The sequence below is a fragment of the Giraffa tippelskirchi genome, chromosome 1, assembly GCF_054371585.1.
Source record: "Giraffa tippelskirchi isolate mGirTip1 chromosome 1, T2T-mGirTip1v1.2.pri, whole genome shotgun sequence".
NCBI lineage: Eukaryota > Metazoa > Chordata > Mammalia > Artiodactyla > Giraffidae > Giraffa > Giraffa tippelskirchi.
The window spans coordinates 25,230,405-25,256,151 of record NC_137275.1 but is presented as its reverse complement, the minus strand read 5'-3'; the positions used below and the strand labels follow the sequence as shown (position 1 = coordinate 25,256,151).

The 25,747-nt window shown below is 44.1% G+C and overlaps 1 protein-coding gene across 1 annotated transcript in view; it reads right to left on the bottom strand.

Annotated features, from left to right (window-relative positions):
• Positions 1–25,747, bottom strand: part of PPEF2 (protein phosphatase with EF-hand domain 2) — a 49,267-nt gene that overhangs the window by 8,059 nt on the left and 15,461 nt on the right. Inside the window, exons 4-15 of the mRNA XM_081585810.1 lie at positions 21,774–21,890; positions 15,994–16,121; positions 15,792–15,849; positions 14,679–14,854; positions 13,277–13,391; positions 12,004–12,050; positions 11,066–11,232; positions 10,453–10,489; positions 10,228–10,377; positions 3,688–4,074; positions 2,293–2,478; positions 215–357 (exon numbers count right to left, since the gene is read on the bottom strand). Of these exons, the coding sequence (XP_081441936.1) occupies positions 215–357; positions 2,293–2,478; positions 3,688–4,074; positions 10,228–10,377; positions 10,453–10,489; positions 11,066–11,232; positions 12,004–12,050; positions 13,277–13,391; positions 14,679–14,854; positions 15,792–15,849; positions 15,994–16,121; positions 21,774–21,828 (1,649 nt within the window). The 5' untranslated portion in view covers positions 21,829–21,890. The remainder of the gene's footprint in view (positions 1–214; positions 358–2,292; positions 2,479–3,687; positions 4,075–10,227; positions 10,378–10,452; positions 10,490–11,065; positions 11,233–12,003; positions 12,051–13,276; positions 13,392–14,678; positions 14,855–15,791; positions 15,850–15,993; positions 16,122–21,773; positions 21,891–25,747) is intronic.

Here is a 25,747-nt window from a genome sequence, read left to right as displayed (position 1 = left end):
GCAGGAAATAAACATGTCACTTCCATTAATGATGGGTAGGCAGAGTGTATTGGAGGAAAAGAAGAGCCCCTGTTTTAAAGTCTATTGTAGGTCCCAGTGCTGACATAGCTAATTTTTGACTTAGCATCTGGATAAATTTAACAACATCTGCACTTCACAGTTTCCACAAACACTGTAATTCTCTTTCTGAAAATCATTCATTGAAAAGTCTTGCCTTTGCCTCATGGTAAGCGTGTGGGTTGCCTTGTTAGCTTGAAACTGCATGATGTGTGGGGTCAAGTCTGGCCCCAGTTTGACATAGGCTCCTCTGTTGCTGCCAACTTCGTAGTAGTTGGAGGCAGAAAAGATGGTTAGCACCTAAATGAAAACAGAAGAGAGACGGGCATTCAGGTTCACCGAAGAACTGTTCACCCTCAATCCCATAGGGCCCAACCCAATTTTGGAGGTGGTTGTTCCTTCTGTTCCTTCTTGATTTCATCTATGTTGTTGTTGTTGCTAAGTCATGTCTGACTCTTTTGCAACCCCATGGACTGCAGCCCGCCAGGCTCCTCCATCCATGGGATTTCCCAGGCAAGAATACTAGAGTGGGTTGCCATTTCCTTCTCCAGGGGATCTTCACAACCCAGGAATCAAACCCGGGTCTCTTGCATTGGCAGGCAGATTCTTTACCACTGAGCCACCAGGGAAGCCCCATCTACATATATATATATATATTTTTTTTTTTTTTTTTAAATCCTCCTTTACAGGCAGATTCTTTACTGTCTGAACCACCAGGGAAGCCCAGTTTATTTATGTTAAATCACTAATGCTAGCAGGGCCAGAGTTGTGACTCACGTAATAAAAACTTGAATTCTGACAGGACATCCACAACATGTTTTCTTCACATTTTTATCCCAATAAAAAATAGTAGCAGTCATAGATAACACTTTATTTGGTCCAATTCAGAGGCAAGCTAGGCCTGATAAACTGGGATGGCCATTACAGCTAGTAGGCACATCAGCTATTAACACTGGCGTTAAGCCTCAGAGCAGAGTTTACTGCAGAGTGCTGAGCCTCCTGAAATGCCCTGTGGAAAAAAGTTTCTGTTGTTGATACACTGGGAAATGTGGACATTGTATCTCTTCTTGGGGATTCACAGTGAATATAGGAAATTAAAGGCTCTGAGAAGTTCTGCAATATAGAAATGTATACAACTATTTAGTTTAGATCAGATAATGAATCCTCTTAGAAGAATTATACTTTGTGTACTCTCTTGCTTTATGTCTCATTTTTAATTGAACATTAAGGGAATGTATTTTAATCATAGCTCTGCCAATATGTTTATCTAGAGGCCTGTTGCCATTTTTGTCTTTGAAATTTTTTTCACCAAGAAAGGCAAGATTACATTTTTTTTTCCTTTCAGATTGAGTTGGTGTAGTGTATTCTTGGTTATCAAAATACTCATAGCTTTGGGACTTTGAAATGGTAAATATTCATTATGTGTGAAACAGCATGATATATAACTGTATGATCTTAATTACATTAAAATGGATGCCTACTTGTGAAAATACACACATGAGACCTTGAAGGACATGTCAAACAGTAAACTGCTTGTGATTATGAAAGACTTTGTGTTTCACTTCTTGTGCTTTCTGGTTTCCTATTATGCACATGTTAACTTTTAAGAAATAAATGTTATTTTAAAAACCTTAAAAAGAAATGTATACAACTGTTTAACATTCCTGTTAAACACTGTTTACATTAGTTGACCTCAAGTTTTGTTTTCTGCATGGAAACATGTAATTCTCCTGCAGTGTTAGTATTCCTAGGAATAGTCTTATCCTAGTGGCATTAGACCAGCAAACATTGAAGGATTTGGAGATATCCAGAGATTTAGACAGGATGTTAATTATGCCCCCGAGAAGACAGACAATCCTGAATTCCTGCCTGGGGTGCAGTGCAGAGATCCTGTGACCCTGTCGTGTAGTTGGAGACCTGTGACAGTGGGCAGTGTGACAAAGAATAGCGAGGTGGCTGGCAAAACACCCAGGCATATTTCCATCCATGAAATGGGGCTATATCTGCTCTTTACTTTCCTCTCAGGGTATGTATTGGTAGGTGGTGGCCTCAATCAAATTTTTGAGTTTTAAAGAGGCTACACAGGCCAAGGATAAATGACAGTAAAGGGCCTTGTCTCTTTGAGCAAGTGGGTAACAAATACCAGGCTCAGCTGTTTGTGAGGAGCCAGGGCCTTAGCTCATCCATGCCCTGGAGGGGCAACAGGACAACTCCTGTGCTGTAGCTGCCACCCACCTTACGACTGTGGCAGAATTCATAGCCTTCAGGTTTGCACTCGTGTGAGCGGATCAGGAACTGCAGGTTGTACTTCTGTAGCAACCGCTCTGTCACATTAGGCCCAAAATAACAGCCACCTCCTCGAACGGTGTTGGCCCTGCAGCCCTCCTGAGCCATGGGGTCACTCCACAGTATATCCACCACCTGCAGAGAAAAAAAGGTATGTTTTGCGAAAGGAGAGACTTGCATTTTAAAGTTTCAATTCTAGGTGGATGCTGAGGTCCCGATTGATAACTCAGTGTAACCCAAACTGACCATCTTTCTAAGAGGTTTCTAGCCTCAGAATCACCTGTGATTCCTCCTCTTTCTCACCACCCTCCATCCAGTCAATCAGCAAGTTCTGGTAATCTTAACTTTTAAGTAATTCTGGATTCTCTCCTTTTCTTTATTCAATAAAGCATAAGAAGCTGCCATTTTTGTAGGTCAAAAGTGATTGAACAAAACGAGTTCAAGTAGTCCTACTAACTCTACTACACGAGATCACCAGCAGCAGCATCTCCCACCTAGATGACAGTCTCCCTGCCACAGTCTTGCCCTGGTGAAATAGCCGCCCACTTGGCTGCCAAAGTCGTCTGTTTTGGCAAGCGCTGTGCGTTCCTCCTCAGTATCCATTCTCCTCCCTCTTCCTTGCTAACAGAACTCTTAGACTGGGGTATTTGGCATGGCACTGTGCCTGGCTAAATACGTGCTTTTCCACTCCCCCTTGCAGCTTGGGGTGGCCATGGGATGCAGTTCTGAAGATTCTGGAACAGGTTTTAGTTGCCTTGCAAACACGGAGGATGGAAGCTGCTGATATGACACTTTTGGCCTTGAGCTGCAGCAGCCATCTGATATGTATGTCAGCTATGCATAAAACAGCATCCGATCAATTGTGGCTTACCTTCGCGCCCCAGTGATGCGGAGTCACTAAACCAAGCTTACTCAGACAATAGAGCCCACCTGCCACACCTCCCCTCCTTTATAAAACTCCAGACTATAGGAGTCACTAGGCAAATACCGGGCTTCCCAGGTGGCACTAGTGGTAAAGAAACCTGCCTGCCAATGCAGGAGACCCAAGAGACAAGGGTATGATCCCTGGGTAGGGAAGATCCCTTGGAGGAGGGCATGGCAACCCACTCCAGTATTTTTGCCTGGAGAATCCCATAGAGGAGCCTGGTGAGCTACATAACAGTCCAGTCCGCAGGGTTGCAAAGAGTCAGACACGACTGAAGCGACTTAGCGCACCAGCAAATACCAATTTGGGTGCTCTGACCTCAGGGAGAGAGAGAGGAGTAAGGATGAAAAGAGCCAGGAGATTTGTTGGGTTTTGTGAAATCCTTGCTTTTTGCAGAGAGTGGCGCCGGCCACACCCACCTGCCTCCACTCCTCCGGCGTGGGTTCCGGCTGCTCCTCGGCATCTGAGTCCACTTCTGACTCCCATGCCGAGGGCTCCTCCTTCTCCTTGATCACCGGGAAGCCCGCTTGCTGCCGGCACCTCTCCAGCTCCAGGTCCACGGAGCACCGCACCCGGCGGGAGAGCTCCTTCGGGTCCAGGGGGACGCCGCAGGGGACGCTGGAGGAGCGCTCGGCTCTGTGGGCCTTGTGGGTGCCGGCGCGGAGGGGCGAGGAGGGCAGAGAGCGGCTTTGGGGGAGAAACCACGGCGAGGGTCTCCCGGCAGAACCCGTCTGGTTGGCTTTTCCCTTCTCCTCCGCTTGTTTCTTATTCTCCTTTCTCGTTTTGTACCTCATGGTGGAAACAATCTAAAAGTGGCCAGAAAAGTTACAGATGCTTCAATGAAACTATTCTCCTTTTGACAGCAGCACTTTGGCATCAAGTCAGTTGGGCCCCACGGATTGTCCCAACAGTGACAAGGTCAGCACAGAACTGAGACTAAGCCTTTCCAAGCTTTTACCGCAATTTGATATTGCCGTCATTCAAACACGTGATCAGTGGGCTTATACTTTTGGCTTGCATTTCATTTTTCTAGTAATTCACGTTTATCGTATTTTACAACAGTACTGGTCTGTGACAAATTAAAAATTTATGAAACCTGGCCCTCCACCACAAATAATTGGAGAAATACTGACCTGTTTCTAGGAACCTAGTGATTTTTAGACAGAGCACCTCTCAGAAGGCAAGCCCTTATTGACCCGCTTGTTGTTCCACAGATGCGAACACAAAGGCGAGGAACTGCAGCCTTGACCGAGGATGGCTGGAATGGGAAAAACCTGACACCTCCTATAACTGGCCATTCACAGGAAGTGCCTGTTGAGGAAGGACCCAGGAGGGAACGGGAGCACCTCACTTCAACCTGGACCTAATCGGGACGATGCTCTTCTTGCCAAAGGGACCGAGTGTGGTCCCTCTCCCTTCCTTAGAGTCATCATGGTACTGGGACCAAGCTGACAATGTAGAGAACATAAGAAGGAGGAATTCTGATCATGGGAAAGAGTTGGTTCAGGCCACAGAGCAGCCCTGGGGCAACCAGCCAAAGAGAAGAGAAGCCATTCCCAGCATGCCCGAGCGCCACAGCATCCACAGGGATATCAAGAGAAACGTCCGGTTCACAAAGGAAACTCTTCAGGTATGCAATCAAGGAGTGAGAACTCTCTGCAAATAGATCTAAGGACTGCAGTACAAGAAAGCCATGTCCCGGCGTGGACTGACTGCGGGCGGGAACAAAGACGGGCACTTGACGTGGCTTGGCAGTACCTGACTGACATTTGAAGAGGGATCCCGATGGAAGAGAAGAGAACAGAGGTTATTCTGTAACACTGGACAAGTGCTAATTACTTCCTAGGCAGTTCCGGCCCTAGGTGAAGAGAGTGCAAGTCCACAGAGTGTGAACGGACTCCTAACCACCTCCTCCCCTGCCTGTTGCCACTTCACAGCCAGGACCAGTCCACCAGTCCCACCCCTTCTGGTCCTCAGGTAACTTTATAAGGATGTTATCTGCTTCAAGAGGTGTCCCTGACTTTTATTCTTAAGGATAATAGTGTTAATATGTATCAAGCCTCTTCCAAATAGGTGCTATCCAGGGCCCTTTTATGAATACATTGATTAGCCTGAACACCCCTGTGCAATAGCATTCTCACTTAATAGTGTGTGGGCTCACTCAGTCATGTCCGACTCTGTGATCCCACAGAGTCTGCAGCCCACCAGGCTCCTCTGTGGGATTCTCTAGGCAAGAATACAATAGCAGGTTGCCATTTCCTTCTCTAGAGGATCTTCCTGACCCAGGGATCCCACCCGAGTCTCTCTTGTGTCCTGCATTGGCAGGTGGGTTCTTTACCACTCTGCCACCTGGGAAGCCCTCACTTATAGTACGAGTAAGAACCCCAAGGTACAGAGATAGTAAGACTGCACTGGAATGGAGTCTAGATAGATGACTCTAGAGTCCCTGCTTCTCTAAGTTTCTAAAACGGTGGGTAAGCGTTAGTGAAATCCATTTCACCTGTAACCTACCTTCACTAATCAAGGCTGTTTTAATTGTCACTGCAGGAGACATGCATGTCCTCCAAGCAGCACTTCACCTAAATAAGATGTTTGCCCCAGTTGTTTTCTGAGAGCTTGGAATCGGCTGTGTCTAGTTCCAGCTGAGCTGATTAAGACTGGAAGGGACCACTGACCCTTCAACCAGGCATGCTCGAGGGTTCCATTAGTGCCCTTTTGAAGGTGCAGAGCGTGTAGCCTGCTTCCGCCTGCTCAGAACCACAGTTACTGCAGCTTTTCCTTATCCTCTCCCCCCCCACTCCTCTCACAGCTCAGATGCCCTGCTTCTTTCTCCCATAAACACCCTGAACCCCTGCCTTCAGGGAAGAGGATTCATGATTTGTTCTTCAGCCTCCTCACTTGGCTGCCTTGTGAATAAACCCTCTCTTTGCTGTAAACTTTGACATCTCAGCATTTTGGCTGCAAAGCTAGGGCAGAGGAAACCTGGTTCGGTAACAAATAGGGCACACCAGCCAGGAGATAAATCCAGACAGACCTGCTGCCCATGGTTGGTCAGCCCGCTGCCGGTATTAAAAGCCTGTGCGTGAGTCCAAACTGTCCCCTTGGCCATCTGTTCCAGGGAGGATTCCCTGGGTTTCCTGGCGAGGTGCAGCCAACATTCAGTGCTTAGTTTTGTAGCAAGGAGTTGATTTGGGGAATTTGGGATTGGAAGACGTCTTGGGGTGAGAGGATGTCTTTTGGATGAGTAACCCTGTTCAAGAAATCCCTGGAGAACCCAGTCCTTGAGATGTTCACAGATGGAGTCAGCTTTATGGACCAGGAAGAATGCAAAACTGGGTATGTGGTGGTAACTCACCAAAATACCCTAGAAGCAGAAGCCCTTCCCCCAGGAATCTCTGCACAAAAGGGAGAACTAACAGCCCTGATGAGAGCCCTCCATCTATGTAAGGATAAGAGAGTAACTGTTTTCACTGATTCTCAAGTATACTTTCTTGGTGGTCCATGCTCATAAGGCCATTTGGAGAGAGGACTGTTAATTGCAGGGAAGAGGAACTTAACCCTGCTGAAGAAATTTTAACCTTATTAGAAACTATCATGGAGCCAAAAGAATGAATGTCCACTGTTCAGGACATCAGAAAGCAGATTGTGTGACTGCTGGAAGGAATAATCTAGCAGATCAAGCAGCAAAGCCAGCAGCCAGGAACACCTAGGTCCCCAGAGTTGGCTCTGGTCACCGATGTAGATCTGGTAAGATGCTGTCTATTTTCCTGAAGATTTAAGGCCAATGAATGGGATCTGATTGGAGTCCTGGTCATTCTCAGGATGCTGACTGTAGGAAGGCTGGGTTTATAATGGATATAGTAAGGTCCTTGTACCTGAACACCTTACAGAAGGTGTAACATTATGTACACCCGAGTACCCAGTGTGGGAGAGACGGCATCCTCTAGTGGATTCACAAACTTATTACAGGACCAAACATGCAAAGGACAAATCAGAAACTGATAAAGAAATGCATGGTGTGTGCTAAAAATAATCCTAAAACTGGGACACTGCCTTTAATCAAAGGAGTTCAGACCCCAGGTGCTGTGCTGGGAGAAGATCAGTGACTTCGCTGTGATGCCAGCAGTCACTGGAAACCTTAGGCCCTTATTAGTTATTTGTGAACACTTTTACTGGTTGGATAGAAGCATTTCCTTGCTGGCCTGAAAAAGCATGAGGTTGTTAAAGCTCTCCTGAAAGAAATAATTCCTAGATTTAGGTTACTTATGTCCATTTTGAGTGACAATAAAGGGGCCTTTATAGCAAGAATATCTCAAGAAGTATCTGGAGCTTTAAACCTTCTTTGGAAATTACATGCTTCTTGACAACCCCAATCTACTGGCAAAACACAAGAGGAATCACACTCTTAAAAAGACTATAGCTAAAATTTGTCAGGAGATTACTTTAACCTGGGATAAAGCCTCACTGGTTGCCCCACTTCCAGCTGAAGGTAGCCCTTAAAAGTGAAAGTTGCTCAATCGTGTCTGACTCTTTGTGACCCCCATGGGCTATACAGTCCATAGGATTTTCCAGGCCAGAATACTAGAGTGGGTAGCCTTTCACTTCTCCAGGGGATCTTCCTAACCCAGGGATCGAACCCAGGTCTCCCACATTTCGGGCAGATTCTTTATCAGCTGAACCACGAGGGAAGCCCAGGCCTTAGAAGCAGGCGCCAATTGAGCAACTATGAAATGTTGTTTTAGAGACCCTGCCATTGTTTCAGAAATAGTTTGAGATCCAGAAGGAATTCAGTTGAGGAACGTAGATACTGTCAGGTATGTAGACTCATTGGAAGCTACTTTCACTGCTCTACGTAAGTTTACTTCTAGCAGGTTGATGTTTCCCATAGATGTTCGGCTGTGCCACTGCTGTCCTGGAGACTGGACCCTGTGGAAATCTTGGGAGAATAAACACCCAGGGACGGGGAAGCTTGGTGGGCTGCCGTCTCTGGGGTCGCACAGAGTTGGACATGACTGAAGTGACTTAGCAGCAGCAGCAGCAAACATCCAGAAGACCAGCCCAAGTGTTGGCCCTGATTGCTGATGTGGATCTCATAAAATGCTATCCAAAGTATTTTCCTGAAGACTTAAGGCCATTGAATGGGGATCGGATTGGAGTCCTAACCATCCTCAGAATGCTGACTCTAGGAAGTGTGGGTCTGTAATGGACAGAGCAAGGTCCTTGTACCTGAACAACTTATGGAAGGTGTTATTATTTTTAGCACATAACATGCATTTCTGTGTCACCTTGCTGGACTGGACCTTATGAGGTGATACTCATGACCCATTTCCCTGGTGAAGTTGAAGGGTATTAAGCCATGGATCCATCACACTGGAGTTAAGATGGTCCCACAGAGATCAAAGGAGCCACCACATCTTGCCTACAGGAATGCACTACGTTCTGACCAATGGGATGAGAGCAGAAGAGATGTTTGCAACTTCTTCACTATGTATTTAAAGGATAGGATATTCTTCCCTTCATTCCTCTACTGTATTGCTTGGAACGCAGGTGTGGTGGCAAGCTATCTTGAGCTATGCACATGAGGGCATGGTGATGACACTAAGGATGGCAGAGTAACAAGACATAAGAAGCCTTGGTGCCTGGACAACCTAGTACACAAAGCTGCCATAACAACCAAGAAGTGCTTGTTTCCAGATTCTGACTCAGGTCTGTCTGATTCTAAGGCCACACTCTTTCACTTATGTCTCATAACAGAAGGAGAAGAGGGTGACAGAGGATGAGATGGTTGGATGGCATCACCAATTCAATGGACATGAATTTGGGCAAACTCTGGGAGATGGGGAGGGACAGAGAGGCCTGGTGTGGTGCAGTTCATGGGGTTGCAAAGAGTTGGACACCACTTGGCAACTGAACAACAACAGCATAGACTTTTACAGTAAGTCTCTCTATATATGAACCTACAGGTTGCAAACTTTCAAAGAAGTGCATGCCAGCCCCTGTATGCCAGCTGTTATACTGTACTACTGTACTTTTCAAGGTGCTGGCCTGTAAGATTTAAAGTGTTTTTTGTGTCTGTTTTTTATGTATGTATTATTTGTGTGAAAAGTACTATAAACCTATTACGGTACAGTATTATATAGCTGATTATGTTGGGAACCTAGGCTAAATTGGGATTCACAAACAAATTGGACTTATGACTGTGTTCTTGGAACCAAATTCGTTCGTATGTACAGGACTTACTATGTATCAATTAGAGTTGCCCAAAGAAGACTGGCTTATGTGGAATGAGTTCTCTGTTTTTGGAACTGCTCAAGGATGTCATAGCAGGGATTCATTCCTGTGTGGATGGGTAGTTGGAGGAGAGAGGCTATAATATACGATTCAAGGGTAAGAGTCTATGATTAAAAGAAAACAGAATCTTTGCTTTTTTTGGCTGCACTGTGCAGCTTGCAGAGTCTCAGTTCCCGCAGTTAAACTCAACAACCATGTTTTAAGCACTTACTATATGCAAGGAAAGTGCTAGCAGAAATACAAAATAACCAGAGATGGTATTAATACTTGTCCTAAAGGAACTTACAGTAACAAGCAGGAGGAGGGGGAGTGTAAAAAACAGAGTACCTTATACCCCAATAGTTTCTATTTTTTCTGTTTCATTTTGGAAGTGGAAAATTAGAAAGCAAAGGTTCTAGGGAGTTCCCTGGCAGGTCCAGTGGCTTTCAACAGATGGCACTAGCTGCCATTCCCCACCGTCATCCATGGCAAATGTTAATGGATCACAGTACACCTGCTCCAGTGGTGAATTCCCAATTCTCTGTTCAAAGATTTAATGGATTCTCTTAACAGCCCTTATTAGTCAGCTGGAGTCAGCATGGAGTCAAGATGACATCTGTTTTACGTTTGTTGGCAGTGACGCCTGGCATTATACAGAAATCCACATTATTTTAGCGCTCAGTCAGTACCTTGTGCCTGTCTAGTTTAGCCAAGAGCTCCAAGTCAGTCCTGTCTGACACTCCACCATGAAGAATCAGGACTTTCTCATCAACCAGAGTGGCCAGTGGAAGCCAGCAGAACACATCTTGCAGTAGTTTTAGTATTTTCTTGCCATGTATCTGAAAACATGATACTAAGTTTAAATAATTGATTTAACTGCACTGAGAGAAACTTTGCTTTTAAGGGCAGCATACCTTATATTTATGCATCACTTCCTTGGTAAAACCATATCTAGAGTTAGAGGCAGAAACATATTAAATTTAGTGATATTATATATGGCACAACTGCATTTTTATAAAAATGCATATTCTATATATATACCTATGGCTGATTCATGTTGATGTATAGCAGGAACCAACGAAATATAGTAAAGCAATTATCCTCCAATCAAAAATAAATAGATTAAAAAAATAAATATATATATAGAAAAAACATTGAGAAATATTTGCTAAGTGTTCAAAATTATAACATTATCTGTGGGTAGAAATATGGGATACTTTAATTTTCTTTTGCTTATCTATATTTTGTACTTTTTCTCTAGTGAACCCTTACTGTTTATATGATAAAGTGTTTGGCCATGTGAAAACAAATGTAATAGTTTTATTAGAATAGTAGGATAATGTGTAGAATAGTAGGATAATGTGTAAACTTTTAAGAAAATCTTTTAAATGGTATATATTGTGTATTCCACTTTATAAACTTGAAGAGTGCTTTTAAAATGCATCTAACAAATAAGAAGCTCTGGAAAAATAACTTCACAGTCACAACCAGTAAAGACCAAATCCCCAAGCATATTTTGGTTTGTACCGTAAGTTCACCATATGGTCCTCATGGTTTCCTCGGTTAAGATGGAACTCTTTTGGGTAAACCAACATGAAGGCAAAGAGAACCATTAGGATCTCGACTGAATCCTTCCCTCGGTCCACAAAGTCACCATTGAACACATAGGCCCGCTCTGGTGATGGGAGGCCATTCTTCCCAACGAGGAGACAAGTCCAAGAAGAAACAGTGGGAGGAAGGAAATAGGAAATCAGGTCAAGCCGTTGTGCATCTGACGGTCTATCAGGCCTGAAAGCCAGTGCTGTGCTGTCTGGCTCTTTTCCAAATGGGAAATGTCAGTAAAAGATGGAAATATTGAAAACACTTTCTGTTGGTCTTATATTTCCTTTCTAGCCAGGCTGAAGTTATGACATGCTCACCAAAATAAATGTGTTCATTCTCCAAACACAGTGTTGCCAGGTGGTTTGCGCCAAGGGCACTGAACTTGTAATTCCAAGGCTCGTTGTAAGTTCTGGCCACTCTGTCTCTAACTGGCAATAATAATAATAGCTGCCATACATTTCTCAGGATTTAACAAGACAATACATCAGAAAATGCTTTGTGTTAATTACATCAGTGGAGTATTTATCACTATGCAGAGCATTTGGTAACTAAAAATAGGTATGAAAATAGCTTTTAGTTGCTTTGACAATAAATAATTTTCTCTATTTAGTACTTGATTTTCTTTTTTCCAAATAATGATTTTATTAGCCATAGATTTTCTATTTTTTAAACAGTCTACAAAAATACACTAGAATATAATGCAATAATCATTTTTACATTCTGCATTTGCTACATAGTAGCAAATATTACTCTAAAATATTTTAAAATACAAGTAATACTTAAGCATTTTTTTATAGATACTGTATGTGAACTTCTAAATTAAACCTGAGAACAAGACAGGAACATAATTTGAGGGTTCATACCTTATAAAATATAAATATTAAGTCATCCAACTGGCCATGTAAATCTCCTAACAAAGAAAAAATATCCGTTTTGATTGATCTTCACCATTATTTCTAATTTTTACTATAAAAAATACTTATTGTATACCTAAAACTAATGCAATTATGTCAGCTGTAACTCAATTTAAATAAAAATACCCAGGAAAACCTGATAAACTTATGGTCACTCATTTTCCCATATATAAGACAGGGACAAATAATTAGCTGCTTCCTAGGTGGTTAAGTGGTAAAGAATCCACCTGCCAATGCAGAAGACGTGGGTTTGATCCCTGGGTCGGGAAGATCCCCCCAAGCATTCTTGCCTGGGAAACTTCATGTAGAGAGGAGCCTGGTGGGCTATATAGTCCCATGGGTCAGAAAGAGTCAGATATGACTTAATGACTAAACAACAAAGTATTAGCTTCCCTGTTGCAAGGTTGGTTAATATTGAAAGCAGAAAGCATGATATTTCTTCTGTATGATTATCATAAACAGTAAATGACATATTTCTACTAAAGCAGAAATGGACAGAATGGTGTAGGGCTGAAAGCCTGGATGAGAACTGGAGAGATTTTTGCCCCATCTTAAAGTAAGAAGCTGGTACTCACTTATATGGGTCAGTGTTACAAGATTTTTCAAGTTGGAAATGTAGATTTTAACATGAAATCCTCCCAACTTTCAAATGTTGGAAACTAGAAATTTAAGAACATTTTGAAGCAGACAAGACATATTGCAGGCTGCGTTTGGCCCTGGAAGTGCTAGTTTACAGACCCTGTGTGTTATAGTCTCCCCTATAGTGGGTATTAAAACATCAGTGATCATATAAGGAGATGGAAAAGTTGTCATCAACAGGATTTCTCTCTAAGAGAAAATGTAGATGGAAGGAATCATTTGCTAGGCATTTAGACCTGTTCAGGTACAATAAATAAACTGTCTTCTAACAAGGGCAGGTCTATTTATTTCCTGGGATTCTGTTCTGAATGGACAGCATGAGTTTGGGGACTAATCTGAATCTCTTTAAAAAATCAAGAAGAGGCTGGGCCCTCTGGCCCACAGTTCTTCATGGCACCTGCCCTTCCTACCCCCAGTTTAAGTAATTGTGGAATAAATATGTAAATATATTCAGTATGAAGGCATGAAGCTGGCCTGCCCACCTGGCCATCCGGACCCCTCTAGCCCTCCCTTCTCTCCCCACAACAGGCAGAATTGTCTGGGTTGTGTCCAGCACATAAAGCCATTTCTGACTGGCTCTTACCACATACTGTGATTTCTTCGCTGTAACAAGTGGAGACCCGGTTGATGTTTGGCAGTTGTACCAGGTGTTTCCTGGCTTCATGCAAAAGATTCAAGACATACCGAGCATGGAGCCTCTACTAGGAAGAAGAGCAGGGAGGGGACAAAATAACACATATACGTGAGGGAAGACGGGTCACACGTTTACTACTGAATGACCCCAAGACCGTGTTAAGTGACCCTAGTAAACTGCTCCTGGGACCTATGCACAGATTGTTTCTTTTTCACTCATTTTCTGCCCTTGTTCATGTTTTTCATCATCCTTCAAATACTGAACCAATGTCCTCTTCCTACCTACTCTGTGTAACCCTTCCTTGCCTTTAGCTAGGGAGAAACATGATTGAAGAAGTACATATACACTGATGGTATCAGTGATCCTGACATTACTGGGAAAATTATCCCAGCTTCTGCAGTGAATTATCTTCATGTGAAATAAGAGGAAGGATTGGAATCTGGCCTAAGAGCCAGAATCTGGCCCCTTCTCACTACCTCTACCACTCGGGTTTCAAGCTTGGACTATATTACAGCAGTCTCTTGACCCACCTCCCTGTTTCAGCCCTTGCTCCCTACACTCTCTTCAGCAAACAGTATGATAATTTTAAAAAGAAAGCTGGATTGTATCATTTCTGTGCTCATGGTTTCCCCATCTCCTTCAGAAGATTGAGTCTACCCTACTTACCCCTCTATCTCCATCTCCTGACAGTTATTTCCTGGTTCCCTCCTCTCCAGCCCCAATGGCCTTGCTGATGTCCTGGAGCAGTCCAGGTGAGGTCCTGCCCAGGGCCTTTCCATCTATTCCCTCTACCTAGAACTCTTTCCCCAGATGTACACATGGCATACTCCCTCGCCACGTTCGACCCTTGCTCAGAAATCACCTTTTCAGCAATGCCTTCCCAGATCACTCTGTAAAACTGCCATCTCTCCCACCTGGAACTTAGTTTATGCTCTGACATAGTTCTACCACCTAATATATTACATATTATAAATATATATATATATAATTACTTATTTGTTACTTATTATGTCTCCCCACTAAAATGTCAGCCCTCTGCAGGCAGAGATTTGTGTCTGTTTTGTTCACTGTTCAGAGCAGTGTCCAGAACAGTGCCTGCCCATAGCAGTGCTCAATATCTTGTGAGATGAATGAACAAAGAGATTACACGATTAGGAGGAAGGGTTTTCAATATATAAAAACTGGCTGATCAACCACAAGGTCCTGGCTAAGAAAAGGGTGAGTGGATCTCTCTGGTGGATCCCTAACACGAACACCCTAAATCCAGGGGCATTCCTTTTGCATTGTGTCTACTCTGCTTCTCCCCTTCCCGTGGGATTGCTGGTGACCCAGGATCCTGGCGTGAGCTTACTTGTTTCCGTCTGAAAGCTTCCACCAGGGCAGTTGCGTGGTCAGGAAGGAGCGGGAAGGAGAGGCGTGGCCCTGTGTAACTGTCCGGTACCTCGATGGATTCATAGTCACCGCCGTTCTCCATTCCGGAGTCCTGGGGGGATCGCTCCTCAGTGAACATGCGGTTCAGGAAGTCCCCTAGGCAGGACAGAAAGAGTGGGCTGGTTTAGAGCAGACCTGCAGGCTCAGGCAATACAGAGTCCATTCCCTGGACCGTACTTGAAAGGGACGTGGCTGGTTGGGCAAGGGCACCAACACAGGTGAGGAGAAAGGAGAAGGCAAGGTCATGAGAAAACTAGGATGGGCAGGAGAAAGGTTTTGTTATCATGTCAAATCCATTTTACTTTTATTTGAAAAGACTGATAAAGTACAGAGATTCAGGGGCTTAGGTTGGTGAGCAGGAGGGAAGGGGTACTGGGGAAATGAACACAGTTTCAATACGTTTCCCATATTTTTCTACATTTGCTTCTTTTTGTCCCCCTTCTCTACAAGGATGGTGTTTTAAAAAATTAGTGCACATTTAGTTTTCTTAAAGGAAAATTTTAAGTGGAAGTTCACAGGCATTTCTGGGATACTTAGTACGGCAGATGCCTCAGACTCTTGGGCAATTGATTTCCAAAGGCCGCCCCAGCATCGCTGCCTGAGGGCTTCCCCTGGATCAGCAGAGAGGCTGGACACGCTGGAACGACCCTTCCCATCCGCCCCTCCCAGCAGCTCCCACCAGTGACTCTCGGCAGTTGACATAGACTCCAGTTCCCGCTGCCTTCAGGTTGGAGGCTTCCTGGGCTGCGTTCTGCATTATTTCCCTGACTAACTGCCGGTTTAGTTACCCACTCCTTTACCGCATGCCTCCCCTTTCTTGAGCCCCTCCTCCACCTCCCAGTGTTTCCTGTATTTACCAAATAAACTCCTTGTGCTCAGACTCTTGTCTCCAGGTCTGCTTCCAGGAGAACCTCCTCGCTCATTCCCTGGCCGTCACTAGATTCACATTTTCACTCCCCGTGCACCCCCCACCTCACCCTGATGTCTCTGACCCTCAGACCGGAGGACCTGCTGGGTGGCAGTTCATACTCACTCTCGTTGTGACTGCTGGGGGTGAAGTGATCCACAAGGTAGCTGAAGAAATTGTGGAGCTGCAGAGAAACCCAAGCAGATGTGGCTTTAGAGACAGAAGGGGAACCCAGGAGTGATCCACGTCCTTCCAGGCCCCTGGGCCTTGCTGCCCTGGGGGCTGAGAGGCAGAGCTGGCGGTGGTCCCGTCCCATGTCCCGGCGCACCTTGACCTGGTCTTGTTGCCCGGCGTACTCGATAGACTGGAAGATGCTCCAGGTACAGTGCCGCCTCATCTCCAGGCGGGCCATGTAGCGTCGGTACCACCTCTGGATCAGGGCCGCTGCCTTGAAGGCTGTGACACAGATGGAAAAGCCAGTCTGTGAGATGAGACTCCTGGGGCCTAGCGGGGTGCTGGGGGGGGGGAGGCGAGATGGGGGGAAAGCACTACATTTTGCCATCAAATAGGAAGGATTTGCCCCACTATGGCCAGGGAGCCCGATTCCCCCTTCTAGCCCCCATTCCTCCTCCAGTCTTACCTGTTAGTTATACTCATATCACTGGAGGCTTATTGGAATTCCCACTGTTTGATGAAAACATATATACATGTAGAGGTGGAAAGCTTGGATTCTGAGAAGGACATGTAAACTGGGGAGGCTACAAGGTTGCAGTATACTTGAAGAGTGGGAAGATGCAGGTATTACTCAGCCATAAACAGAGAATGAAGTTTTGCCACATGTGTATGTGTGTGTAACCTGGATGGACTTGGAGGGGATTATGCTAAGTGCAGTAAGTCAGAGACAGGCAGATACGGTATGATATCACATATGTGGAATCTAAAGAATACAAAAAACTGGGGAATATAACAAAGGAAGCAAACTCATAGATCTAGAGAACAAATTAGTGGTTGCCATGGGAGATGTAAGTGGGGAGGGGCAATATAGAGGTGGGGAGTATGAGGTACAAACTATTAGGTATATAATAAGCTACAAGGATATATTGTACAATACAGGGAATATAGCCAATATTCTATAATAACTGTAAATGGAAATTCACCTTTGAAAACTGTATAAAAAAATAAATACATTCAAATGAAGGAAAAAAAATGGAGTGGGATGATGCAGGGGTCACAGGGTGGGGAGGATATTTTGATACCAGGTGGCTCAGATGGTAAAGAATCTGCCTGCAATGCAGGAGACCCGGGTTTGATCCCTGGGTTGGGAAGGTCCCCTGGAGGAGGGCATGGCCACCCACTCCAGTATTCTTGCCTGGAGAATTCCATGGACAGAGGAGCCTGGTGCGCTACAGTACATGGGGTCACAAAGAGTCGGACACGACTGAGTGACTAAAACAACAATAGACAGGATGTCAGGAGTCTGGTTCTGAGCCTGGAAATGCCCTGACCAGCTTATGTAGCCTCAGTCCAGTCAACTTTCTGGGCCTCAGAATCCTCATCTGGAAAAAGAGATGAACTAGATGATGAGTGGGGGGAATAAACATACACACACGCATCACTACATGCTATCGTGTCAGGTAGGGGTCAGTGCTTGCTGTCCCCATATTCACTGTATCCCTGTGGCTTGTATCCCTAACACCGTACATCCAGGACGGTGCTGACTATCTAATCTGAAGGGCAGTCTGTGGACTTAAGACCTGTGCTGGGTGCTCATGTACTGCAGGATGGCTTGAGTAGGTTTCATTCTTCCTTTGAGCTTTAGGACCTGCAGTCAACTACTGCTACCAGAAAAGAGGATGGCTGCCCACATGAGTGACTAGACTCTCCTTAAACTCCTGGGCCTGAATATGCATCTGGGGATGAATGGAGCCTTTGTGGATAAAGCTGGATTACAAAGGAAACCCAGCAGGTTCACTCAGGTCAACCTCGTGAAAAGCAGACCGATTGATTTAATATATTTAGCTGGCATTAGAGAGCTCGTGGAATTCTTACTAAGAATTCTTACTAAGAATCTCCTAAGAGGAGATCCAATAGTGAGTGGGAAAAGAGAACTTGAGAGGAATTTAAGCAAAGCTGGTGATGGACAGGGAATCCTGGTGTGTTGCAGTCCATGGGGTCGCAAAGAGTCGGACAGGACTGAGCGACTCAACTGAATTTGATCTTCTGTGAGGAAAAGAGTCATACACTAAGCATGTCTCAAAGGCACTCACAAAATAATAAGCAATGAAGACTGAATTCTGTAAAGCTCCGTTCAGAATAGTGAATGCAACGTCCAGAGTAAGTGGTCCTTACCTAAAGGAACTCTTGAGGAACTCCGGGCAAATACACAGACATCTGCTCCTCACCCTAGATCTTACAGGGAACCCAGGAATCTGCAGGTCTAACAAGCTCCACGCATCATCCTTACTTGTGCTGAAGTGTGCAACACTGAGGAATATCGTGGCCACCGAGTTTCCGTGAAAATGTTGTTTGCTAATGCCTTCCCTCAGGCATTTTAAGGCAAATGCTGCCGACTAGACATAGCCTCAGCTCCGCTTCGACTGCTCAGGGCAGGGAAAGCAGGTAGTACGTCTGTGTCTCTTTGTCCTCTCTCCCAGGCCTGCATCTAGAACCTGGGTTACCTTTCACTGAGATGGGCGCTGTAAGGTGCAGCATAGTTTAAGGACCTCTACTCCATCCTCCCTTCCCTACAGTGCAATATAAGATGCTTGGGTTCCCCTTCCTCAGCCTTGTGCAGAGTATGTCCTATGGGAAAAGTTATAGACACAACCTGGCTGCGAAAATTCCACACTGAGGGCCAGGTAACCACATGGGGAGACATAGGTCCAGGTGAAGAACCATCCTGGAAGCTGAACCTCCATCCGCAGCTGTCCTGAGGATCATAGGCAAACCATCCAGCCGGGCCCTTGGCAAATTCCTGACCCACAAAATCATGAGCAGAATAAAATGGTTGTCTTAAGCCACTAAGTTTTGAGACCGTTTATTATGCAGCACGAGATAACTGGAATGGGAATTGTATAAATGCTTTATAAAATTATAAAACAAATTTAATTCAAAACAAAAAAAATCAATGTTTAAAAACCAAATGTTAAACAAGTGAATCTAACCTTGCATGCTCTGGTGGCATAACCATGTAGAAAGGAGTTCTTTCAAATGACTTGAAACTTCAGGAATTGTATATGCCTAAGTGGATATACTCAAAGGGCAAAAAGAACTACAAAGAAGTCTTAAAGAGTTTTCAGTAATCATATTGTTCAGTAATCATATTCAGTAATCATATTGTGATAGTACTGTTACTATGTTTCTGAAACTGATTTATATACTGTAGGACAAAGTAAATAATACCATACTGGTATCATTAGGGGGAAAAGATTTTTAATAAAGAGAAAGGAGACAGAATATCAAAGTTTTTAGGTAAAATTATTGTGATCCTAAGTATAAATTGTCCATTAAAATAATGCATATTTCCCGAATCTGTTCATTGAAAAAGTATAGCAAGTAATGACCAACCTGGTAGTGAACACCCCAAACCTTGGAGAAACAGTGATTTCTAATCTGGAGCCAAAAATATGCAAGATGAGCCTGGGATGTGTTGCCAAACTAGAAGGGAGGCCATGAGTTTATAAAGATACTTAAGCTCATAGTAACAAGTGAAAGTGAAAGTCGCTCAGTCGTGTCTGACTCTTTGTGACCCCATGGACTATACAGTCCATGAAATTCTTCAGGCCAGAATACTGGAGTGGGTAGCCATTCCCTTCTCCAGGGGATCTTCATAACCCAGGGATCAAACCCAGGATTCCCACATTGCAGGCGGATTTATTACCAGCTGAGCCACTTGGGAAGCCCCATAGAAACAAGGTGCTATCATTACTTCCCTTGCTTCTTTCTACATCTCTGTTTGCCTCATTCTCTTTGACCTGATGCTTAAGTACTAGAATCCTTCATTGCTCTGTCTTTACTCTCACTCTAGGCTACTTCAGTGACCCCCATGGCTTCAACAATCAACCGTACTCCAATGCCTTCCAAAGGCATGGATCTCCACTGATGTCTCCAAAAACCAGATCTGAATATGCAACTGTGTACTCAGCACTTCCACCTACATGTTACATGGGCACCTCAAACCCAATGTGTATAAATCATCACTTTCATTCTACCTGAGCTTGGTTCTTCTCCATTATTTTGATGTCAGAATTGGCATTATCACCTACCCAGGTATGCTGGATTTCCCAGGTAGCTCAGTGGTAAAGAATCCACCTGCCAATGCAGGAGACCCAAGAGAAGGAGACGTGGGTTCAATCCCTGGAGTAGGAAATGGCAACTCACTCCAGTATTCTTGCCTGAAAAATTCCATGGACATGGGAGCCTGGCAGGTAACAGTCCATGGGCTGCAAAGAGTTGGACATGACTAAGCACAGCATAGCACAGGTATGCTATCTAGAAACCTCGACGTCAATCTTTTCTTTGCTAATACTTTGTTTTGTTGCTCAAATTGATTTTTTTTTTGCTTGTTTTTGTTTTTTTTTTTGACTGCTGTGCTGTATCTTCATTGCAGTGCACAGGCTTAGTTGCCCTGTAGCATGTGGGATCCCAGTTCCTTGACCAGGGATCAAACCTGCACCCCCTGCATTGGCACAAAGAAGAAATAAAGTGTAGTTGCTCAGTCATGTCCAACTCTTTGTGACCCCAGACACTGTAGCCCACCAGGCTCCTCTGTCTATGGGATCCTCCAGGCAAGAATACTGGAGTGGGTTGCCATTCCCTTCTCCAGGCTGCATTGGCAGGGTGATTCTTAATCACTGGACCACCAGGAAGTGCCCTGGACGTCAATCTTGATGCATCCTTCTCCCCAACTCCACACATGTAGTCAGGTGGATTCTGTCCATTCCACCTCCTGAGTATTGTGGGAATTCATCCTCTTCTCTCCATCCCTATAGCCACCAAGTCTGGACCATGGCATTATCATCTCTCGCTTAGATGACTTTTGTTGTTGTTCAGTCACTCAGTTGTGTCCAACTCTTTGTGACCCCTGCAGTATGCCAGGCTTCCCTCTCCTTCACCATATCCTGCAGCTTGCTCAAACTCATGTCCATTGAGTCAGTGATGCTATCCAACCATTTTGTCCTCTGTTGTCCCCTTCTCCTCCTGCCTTCTATCTTTCCCAGCATCAGGATCTTTTCCAATGAGTCAGCTCTTTGCATCAGGTGGCCGAAGTATTGGAGCTTCAGTTTCAGCATCAGTCCTTCCATTGAATATTCAGCGTTGATTTCCTTTAGGATTGATTGGCTCAATCTCCTTGCTGTCCAAGGGACTCTCAAGAGTCTTCTCCAGCACCACAGTTTGAAAGCATCAATTCTTTGGTGCTCAGCCTTCTTTATGGTTCAACTCTCACATCCATATATGACTATTGGAAAAACCACAGCTTTGACTATATGGACCTTTAGCTTCTAAATTGTTCTTCCTTCTACTCTTACACTACCCACTCCAATCCCTGCAACAATCCCTTCTTCATGGAAGCCAGAAGAGTCTTTTATGTATGTAAATCTTTTATGTATGTTTTGAATTCTACAATGGTTCTTCAAGCCTTTAGAATAAAGTTTAAATACTACCTGCTCCTGAGAGATCTGGGCTCTGCACACCTCTGCAGCCTCATGCCATGCCATTCTCCATCTCATTCACGTCAACCATTCAGTTCCTTGAATATGCCTTTCTTCTTGCCTACTTCATGACCTTGGTACCCTCTACCTGGAATGCTCTTTCATCCCCTTTTTGCCCAATCTTATTTCATTCACTTGTAAAGGTGGAGTTTGGGGTAAATCCCAATGGACAACACTGACTCCTTGAGTAAATTTTAATTCTATTAAATATAGTTCATCAAGCCCTAAGATACTCAGCTGAGTATCCTGTGGTCATGTCACAAGGAGAAGCTGATTTTCAAGAGTCAGCATGAGGAGCAATATAATGATTTTCCGTCTACCCTGAGAAGCCCTTCCCTATGCAATGTAGGCTTCCACTGAGGTCCCCACAGTTAGTCTGAAGGTAGGAAGCACATACCTTTCTCTGCATTCTGGAAAGCGAAATGGTGTTGGGTTGAGGTGCCGCTTCCCATAACTTAAGTGCGATGTTTCTTCAGGACGCAGATAGCAGGTCCAAGGGAGAGTGAATTGTTTGCTGACAAAAGGAAGAGGGAACCTGAAACAGGGAGATCTGGGTAGAATATTAGTTCAGGTAGAGCAAACTATCTATGAGCCTTGTCTCCCACATCATAAAAAATATATATATATAAAGCTATCATGTGATAACACCCTCCTTCCCACATCCCCAGCACACGAGATGTCCTTCCCCTGAAAACTCCCTCCATGTGTCATCCCATATCTCTCCTATGTCTTCATCCTTCCTACTAGCTTCTCCTTTTCAGTCTAAAAACATACCGAAGTCTCATCTCAGAGCAATTCATCATCACCATCCTTTGACCTCCTCTCTCCCTTCAGCTATAGCCCGACCTCTATTTTCTTCTCATCCCGACTTCTCCCGAGCCAACCACTTATCTTCTCCTTAATTCCTCTTAACACCATATTTTTCATCCTCACTATTGATCAAAACATTTTATGCTGATGTCCCTAATGCTTCATCTTTTCAGCCCTGACCTTGCCAGAATGGTAAGGCCATCATCTCACAAGTCATGCCTTGATTTAAATTTTACCCTATGGGTTTCCACGAGGAAACCAGGGATCGAATTTTTTGTATGTTGACAAAAAATTAATCAGTCATTCTAAGAAAGAATTGGAAAATTTTATTTGAGCCAGATTTGAGGATTATAATCGGGGAAGAGCACCTCAGAAAGCTCTGAGAACTGTTCCACTGGTGAGAAATCAAGACACTATTATATACGTTTTTTTGAGACAGAGGGCTGTACATCAAATGATATGTTATTGACAGTTTTCACAATCTAGATCTGCAGGTGTAGAGTGGTTGGTCATGTGGCCCCTTACAGATTCAAGAAGGAATATTATCTTTAAGGAGTCGTCTTGTTGGTGCTAGAAGAATGTTGCTCTTTCGGTCAAGCAGGCTTTCCTGTTAATGGGGGTGGTCTGGCTGATGCATATTGCAGATATACAATGCACAGTGTGGGGAGAAAGGAGGTCAAGGGCAGAGAAAATTTTTTATGTTGAAAATTTTCTTGTCTTGCCATAAAATATGAATTTTATTTCATTTTATTTATTTTCTCTCCTTCTTGAGCTCATTTTCCTCTATCCATCCCTTAAATGTCAATTTTATTTGCATTCTACTCTCAACTGTCTGCTTTCTCACTCTGTATATGCTTCCTACATAACTGAATCAACTCACATTTTCAACTATTACTCCCTCCCTCTTAAATCTCCATCTCCCTGTCAGACTAAATCTAAACTTCAGCCCTGCAAACCCAGCTTCCTGCTAAACTTTGGGGCATGCAACGCAAATACAACTCATCTTCCCAAAAGCCTTCTCCTTTTCTCCTTTCTTCAACACAGCTCTTACCTAGAATGTTTTTTTTCTTTTTTTCCCCAGGGAGAAGATTTTTTTTTTTAAGTTGCGGCCAGCAGGTTCTTTAATTGTGATACATGGCATCTAGTTCCCTGACCAGGATCGAATCCAGTCTCCCTGCTTTGAGAGCGCAAAGTCTTAGCCACTGGACCACCAGGGAAGTCCCCCTAGGATGTTTTTGCCTTTACTGAGTATGTTCTTCCTAGCTGACCCTTGACTAACTTTACTCGTTCCTTAAGTAATGAGTAAAGATGCACTTCAGGCATCATGTTCCTTAAAGAAGCTAGTTTAACATGCCCTTCCTCTGAACTCCTGCATGTCCTAGTCACATCTCTGATGAAATATAATTTACATTTCAAGACAGGACAAGAAAAATAGAATACAAACTTCTCTCTGTGTTGGTTTGGATATCCTCCTCTCCTCCCTGCTGTGGAGTGTGCCTCCATAAGAACCAGACCTCTTCAAAGGTGGGAATGCCCGCTGAACTGTCAAGAGCAATATTTTTTCTGTCTTCTTAGTACAGTGTAACTTCTTAAATGAATAGCACTCTTTCCCAGCTCTCTTTGCACCACATGCTTACCTGGACTATGTATCCTTGTGTTTACCCAGACTATGTATCCTTGCTGAACTTTATGTAAAATATTGATGTATGATTCTTTGCTTCTAAAATGGATATAACCATGCCTTTGACTTCTAACAAGTGGAGCAAGTCCTTAGCGCGTTCGGAAAAGCTGCTTCCTGGTTTATAATCCTCAGTTTGGCTCAAATAAAATGATTTTTTTTTCCTTCTTAACTTGATAACTGAATTTTCCTTGACATTTTCTTGGGGTAGCCAGCAAGCTTCAGAGACACCCAGCAGCTAACATCTGGAGTCTACCCTGAACCAGCGCTTGGAACCAGCATGGGCCCATTAAGCCTTGTCCACTTCTTAGTATTCCTCAGGTGTTTTGGTGAGTTATCCTGATAGCCAGACATCATTGCTATAAATGACATCCTGAATTTTATTCAAGCTGTTTCTCTTGGGACTTGGAATCCTAAGGGGATACCGGTCTATTTCCTAGGCAGGGGCCAGAGTGGAAATTCCTAGGCAGGGACCTAGGAGGAACTTTGGACTAAACTGGGTTGGCTGTCCTCTTTAAAAATTTGGCTTAAGTTGGAAAGAGTATGTTCATATGGTCTGAACAAATTGTTTGCTGGTGAAATGAGAGACTGAGCCTGCTCAGCTCTGAAGAAAAGGGACTTTGCTTCTTCTAGCCATAATGTGTCTTCAGGTGACTGAAAAGCTGGCAGAAGTGTCTGAGAATCAATTCTCATGACACATACTGGTCCTACAGGGCATCCCACTACAATCATCAAGGAAATTCGGCTCACCGAGGGCATAATAAGGCTGATCACCCAGTGCTCTGAGCACCCACAGCAGTTTCAGACTGCTGGAGGGAGAAACCCAGACTTGTAAGAGCGTCGAACGGAACCAAGGGTAACTCCTTAGGGAGTCAGAAGCAGCACACATTTGATCCATCACATTGCCCTCAGTTGTTCAGATTATATCTGAAATAGGCTACCAAATGAATAATGAGAAACCATGCTTCAAAGGCTGAACAGCTTCGGATGGGCAGTCACCCTTAGAATCCCTTCCTGGACAATTAGAACAAAGTCACTGCTTGCAAGCACTTAATTCTTAAATGGCCAGGATGGGACTCTTGACATTTCAAAACTATAGAGAAAGCCTCCTTGATAAAACAGCTTTTCAAAATTCTGACCCTAAAAGAACAAAATTATTCCTAAGAGAAAGCTTTAAGTTATGACTCTTATCATGTCCTTGAAATGTAAACACAGCCCACATTGCCTAAAACTATAGCCTTGGCTCAATAAGTAGAATATAAAACTAAAAGGGGGAAAAAGAGGGTGGGAAGCTTTTTAAAAATCAAGCAAAAAAGCTATCAGACTCTGTCTATGTCTATGTGGATATATGTATGATCGTGTATATGTTATAAATACAATACAACCCTACCTCTGGATGGTGCTATTAAAATTAATTTGTAAAAGAGCTTTATTTAATTGATTTAGAAGTAAGTGCTTACAAATCAAATATTTCTAAATGTAACTTCAGTTCAGTTCAGAAGCTCAGTCGTGTCTGACTCTTTGTGACCCCATGAACCGCAGCACGCCAGGCCTCCCTGTCCATCACCAACTCCTGGAGTTTACCCAAACTCATGTCCATTGAGCTGGTGATGCCATCCAACCATCTCATCTCTGTCGTCCCCTTCTCCTCCTGCCCTCAATCTTTCCCAGCATCAGGGTCTTTTCCAATGAGTTGGCTCTTCGCGTCAGGTGGCCAAAGTATTGGAGTTTCAGCTTCAACATCAGTCCTTCCAATGAACATCCAGGACTGATCTCCTTTAGGATGGACTGGTTGAATGTCCTTGCAGTCCAAGGGGCTCTCAAGAGTCTTCTCCACACCACAGTTCAAAAGCATCAATTCTTCTGCGCTCAGCTTTCTTTAT